This window comes from Zerene cesonia, chromosome 20 (assembly GCF_012273895.1).
Source record: "Zerene cesonia ecotype Mississippi chromosome 20, Zerene_cesonia_1.1, whole genome shotgun sequence".
Lineage (NCBI taxonomy): Eukaryota > Metazoa > Arthropoda > Insecta > Lepidoptera > Pieridae > Zerene > Zerene cesonia.
This window is the reverse complement of record NC_052121.1, coordinates 8,793,984-8,798,263: the sequence shown is the minus strand read 5'-3', so window position 1 is coordinate 8,798,263 and position 4,280 is coordinate 8,793,984. Positions and strand designations below refer to the sequence as shown.

Sequence of the window (4,280 nt, the reverse complement as noted above, 5' to 3'; positions counted from 1 at the left end):
ACTTGTATTAATTAGTGTAAACATAAATAATATTGCTCAATATAGTCTTAATCGGTTATTTGGTGCTTATATTTGGATCTGTGGTCCCAAAATTGTTTGGCTTTATTTCTTATTTCATTTCCGATAACATTATGGCAGCCATTGGGCATATATGGGGGTGTGAACTCTCTATAAGCTATGCATACTCTTCTGGATGTAATATCTTCTCTTAAAACACAATGTTCCCAAAGGTATCTTGATTCTCCATACAACACTGTTAAAGAACGCCTGAAAACCAGTTAATAGTAAGAAAAATTGCTTGTTTGTATTAGCACAGACAGCACATAAAAGACAAAAGAGGTTAGAAAGGAAACATCTGCTGCTTTTCTCAATATTTAATTCCACTGCAACTGACACTTTCTAAATCACAATGGCTTAGGTAAGCCTACAATTACCTACGATTTCATACAGCAAGATAAAATACAAGATGGTGTATATTTATGAAAAGCAATGTATTATTTTCTTTTGTCATTGTGTCGCTTTTGTCAACATACAGGTAACTAACATATAACATACATGATTATGCTTATATTGTGAGTTTTATCAATAATTAATTAGTGGCGCACCTGCCTTATTTATCTCATTTATGCTATTAATTGTGAACAAAATCAAAAAACACATCTACACTGTACAGTGGATGTAATGTATACTGTAGAACTTTTGTTAATTGGCCTTAAGTAATATGGATTAGTGATAATCAAATAACTACATGTGCAAATAATGCATGTATGAGATCAGTGAAGGCTCAATGGTTATGAGTGTTGACTTAAAGCGTAAAGTGTGGGTTCATGACTGTTGAGAGTGCAAGAAATAAATTGATTTTTCAATTTCTCTGTACATGACCCCTATCAACACTGCTTGAAACGGTAAAGCAAAATATGGTGAGGATACCAGCATGTCGAGAATCAAAAGTTGACTTGTGACATCTACCATCCCACACTTCACCAAGGTGGTATAAATAGGAGGCTTGAGTCCCTGTAGTGGGAACATATATATAGGCTGATGATGATAAACTTTAACTACAAGCATGTATATATTTATTTATTTACCTTAATAATATCCTGCGCAAGAAATGTCGAACCCTATTATGCTATATACTAATTAATATATCAGGAAATGTTGCAAACGCCTCCAATATATCCAAATAGTATTTAATTTTATCTTCAATGTCATACACAGTTAGTAAAAGCAAAGAATTTGGATGATTAAATATTGCACAACATTATGTAGTGAATACATACCGAATTAAAGGTATCCTTACAATAGCATCTCTATTGATAATTGGTTCACATGACTCCAACACATTTTTATTGCTCTTGAACTCTAAATCTAAATCACCATTAGGTTGTACTAGTGGTGGATATTCTTCAGCTGATAATAAGTTATATTTACTCATGTCTCCATTATATGCAGTCATGGTTAAAGCAGTGTCAGACAAACAGTTCACAGTCACAATCCTCTCACCCCAGATCCAGCAATCATCTATGTGTGGATCTATTGACGCACCTGTGCTAGGATTATATTCCAAAGAACATTGTTCTATCACTTTGTAGCCTTTCAATAGTTCGATTGTTTCGAATCTGTCTTGCAAATACCTAGAGAACTGCGGGAAGCCATCAAAATTACCTGACACTATTCTTTTCTTTTTAAAATTCGTTTTTGGTCCAAAATTTTGCTTTCGCCGGCCACTTTGTGATACATCCCAAGGTACTTCATCGATACATTTCATTAGTTCATTTTCTTCATCTTCCGATATAAAATCCAGTTGTATATACACTCCAGGAAAAGTCAAACATTCGCCTCTATGATTTGGATGTTGTTTATACGAATCGATATCCCATCCAGACCAAGCTTTACAACAAAAAGGGCAATACACATAACCTCTTGTTTTATCTAGTGTTATTGTTGGCTTAAATTCAGTAGCACCGTACTTAGTTTCACAAACTAAACAGGTTCGACAACCTTTGCATCCGCAGGGTCGAGGCTTCATTGTGTATTTTGATTACCCTTACTCAATAATTAAAAAAATCATTAAGCCGTTCATGACACAGAAGTCAGATCAATATGACTAGCTGTCAATGAAAATTCAAACTTAAAGGAAAACATGAAACATGGCAATTGACATAAAAGCATGTTACAGCTGACAGGTGTCAAAAATGCGCTTTGGAAACCAAAAACCTGGATATCAGCATATAGTATGTAATATATAGGGAAAGTCTAAGGAATATGATATTGTGTGGAATGAGAATGTACAGAACTCTTTGCGGAAGAGCTCAGACGAAGCTAAATATTTTAGAAATATACAGTGACAACTCTGCGCAAGTTAGGTTTAGCCGATGTTAATAATGTACATCAATTTGTTGAGTTTAATCCTCATTTCCTTCCCTTCGCACACCCCATTAATTTTTAATGTTTACTATATTTAGTTGCCTCCTCATTTGTTGATGTTCAACTAAATTTACTCTCCGCATTAATCTTAAATATCACGATATGCTTTGATTTGTCCCGTTTAGGTATCTAGAGTTGAAGGTTTACACTGTTAAAGGGTAATCCCAATTCCATCCGTAATTTTACTCTTTGTAGAGTATCAAGTAACTGCATCGCAAGGGGAGGTGTAATTGAAACCCAAAAAATAGAAAAATATAGGAAAATAAAAGGAAGGAAGCAATGAAGATGAAATGTGTGTAGATAAATCACAATTCCTCTAATACAAATTGGCCAGAAAAATAATTGACGAAAAGCCTTAACAGATAATGGGGTAATTCTAAAACTGTTGAATTTTGTGAGATATGTTATGCTCTTCCGTAGTAAATAAATAAACAATATATATATATATATACTAGAAATATTATTATTTAAGGTGTCTTGTCTAAGGTGTGGACTTCTTTCATTCCGACACTTTACGTAATAGATACCTAAGCATTATTTTAAAACACGTCGGGTTTAATAATTCGTATTTCGTGGCTTGTTCACAATTCACACCATGAAGAAGATGTGAAATATTAATTGGCAAGCGCTACCTCCCACTAGTAGCTATAATTTTTATTATACTTATTAGACTGGAATAACCTGTAATCATCACGATCACAAGAAGACATAGTAACAGCAATCAACGCAAAAATTAAAATCTAAGGAAGTGTTAATTGTACCACTAATTACTTAGTAGTAAAGTTATTGTAATGCTTGTTGCAAAAGCTGCGATGTTTTCTTTTAAGATCTTTTTTAGTATACATCTAATATGTACTTACTCGCGATTCAATCGAAGATTCGTGAATTTCTCTATGATATTGTGTTAATTGTACTATATCAATTTTCAATACATGATATTTCGACAAAATATGTAATTTTATCTTAGCCACATGGCCCATGTTAATCACTACACGTTGGGCGTTGCGACGCCCCTTAATAGATCCCTTTTTGAGAAGCGTGTATTATTGCATTACAAAATTTAGTTCAAATTAAAACGCCTATCGCTGTGGTAGTGGACAATGACTAATTTAGTCATTTATTTTATGATACTTACATTACAATTTGTGCACATAAACGGTGAAGTGTTTCAAGATAGAGCTAAAATTAAAACTGCAAACGGAGATCTCATTTTGGAATCAGCTTACGATAAAAACATTTACATAAAACCAAATGGTCCTCGATCTAATATATTCATTGGAAACATCAATCTATTAGATTTAAACATCACCAACAATAATGTCATATCGCCATTGTCTGTCAAGCCGTCTTCGGATTACAACAACGATCGAAATAACAATAAAGATATAAGTGAGATATTGAGAAGAATGGAACGTTTAGAAAGCTTCAGTTTAACCATGCCAAATACTGTTCTCGTAAATTTTACGCATTTGAACAGAAGATTAAATACTCTCAGTAATAGGCTACGCACGTTGCAATCAACTGTGAATAGTATAAAAAGAGCAGATGAATGTCAATCGCATCCTTGTGAAAATGGAGGAACCTGTCTGAGCCTAGCCAGTGGTTATTATTGTTTATGTCCGAAAAATTGGAAAGGAGAAAACTGTGACGAAGATGTGAACGAGTGTAAAATGTATGAAGGCACTGATTTGGGTTGTCAAAACGGCGCGACATGTATTAACAGGCCGGGTTCTTATGAATGTATTTGCAAGTCTGGCTGGTATGGAATACACTGTACACGAAAAGAAAGAAACTGTTCTGGAAATGATTTTGAAATGTGTGGCCATGGAACATGTTTACAAGTAAATACGGGA

The 4,280-nt window shown here is 34.0% G+C and overlaps 1 protein-coding gene across 1 annotated transcript; it reads right to left on the bottom strand.

Annotated features, from left to right (window-relative positions):
• On the bottom strand, nt 1–2,130 carry LOC119835091 (alpha-ketoglutarate-dependent dioxygenase alkB homolog 4). The gene is made up of 2 exons (XM_038359707.1): nt 1,281–2,130; nt 1–267 (listed from the first exon to the last, which is right to left on the bottom strand). Exons 1-2 carry the CDS (start codon nt 2,027–2,029, stop codon nt 48–50), a joined length of 969 nt encoding a protein of 322 aa, XP_038215635.1. The 5' UTR covers nt 2,030–2,130; the 3' UTR covers nt 1–47.
• Nucleotides 2,131–4,280: the final 2,150 nt, after the last annotated feature.

Excerpts from the sequence above, each read along its gene's own strand:
- LOC119835091 (XM_038359707.1), bottom strand. The coding sequence starts at position 2,029 with ATGAAGCCTCGACCCTGCGGATGCAAAGGTTGTCGAACCTGTTTAGTT. Across the intron at positions 268-1,280 it reads GTAAGGATACCTTTAATTCG|GCGTTCTTTAACAGTGTTGT; the intron begins GTATGTATTCAC and ends ACTGGTTTTCAG.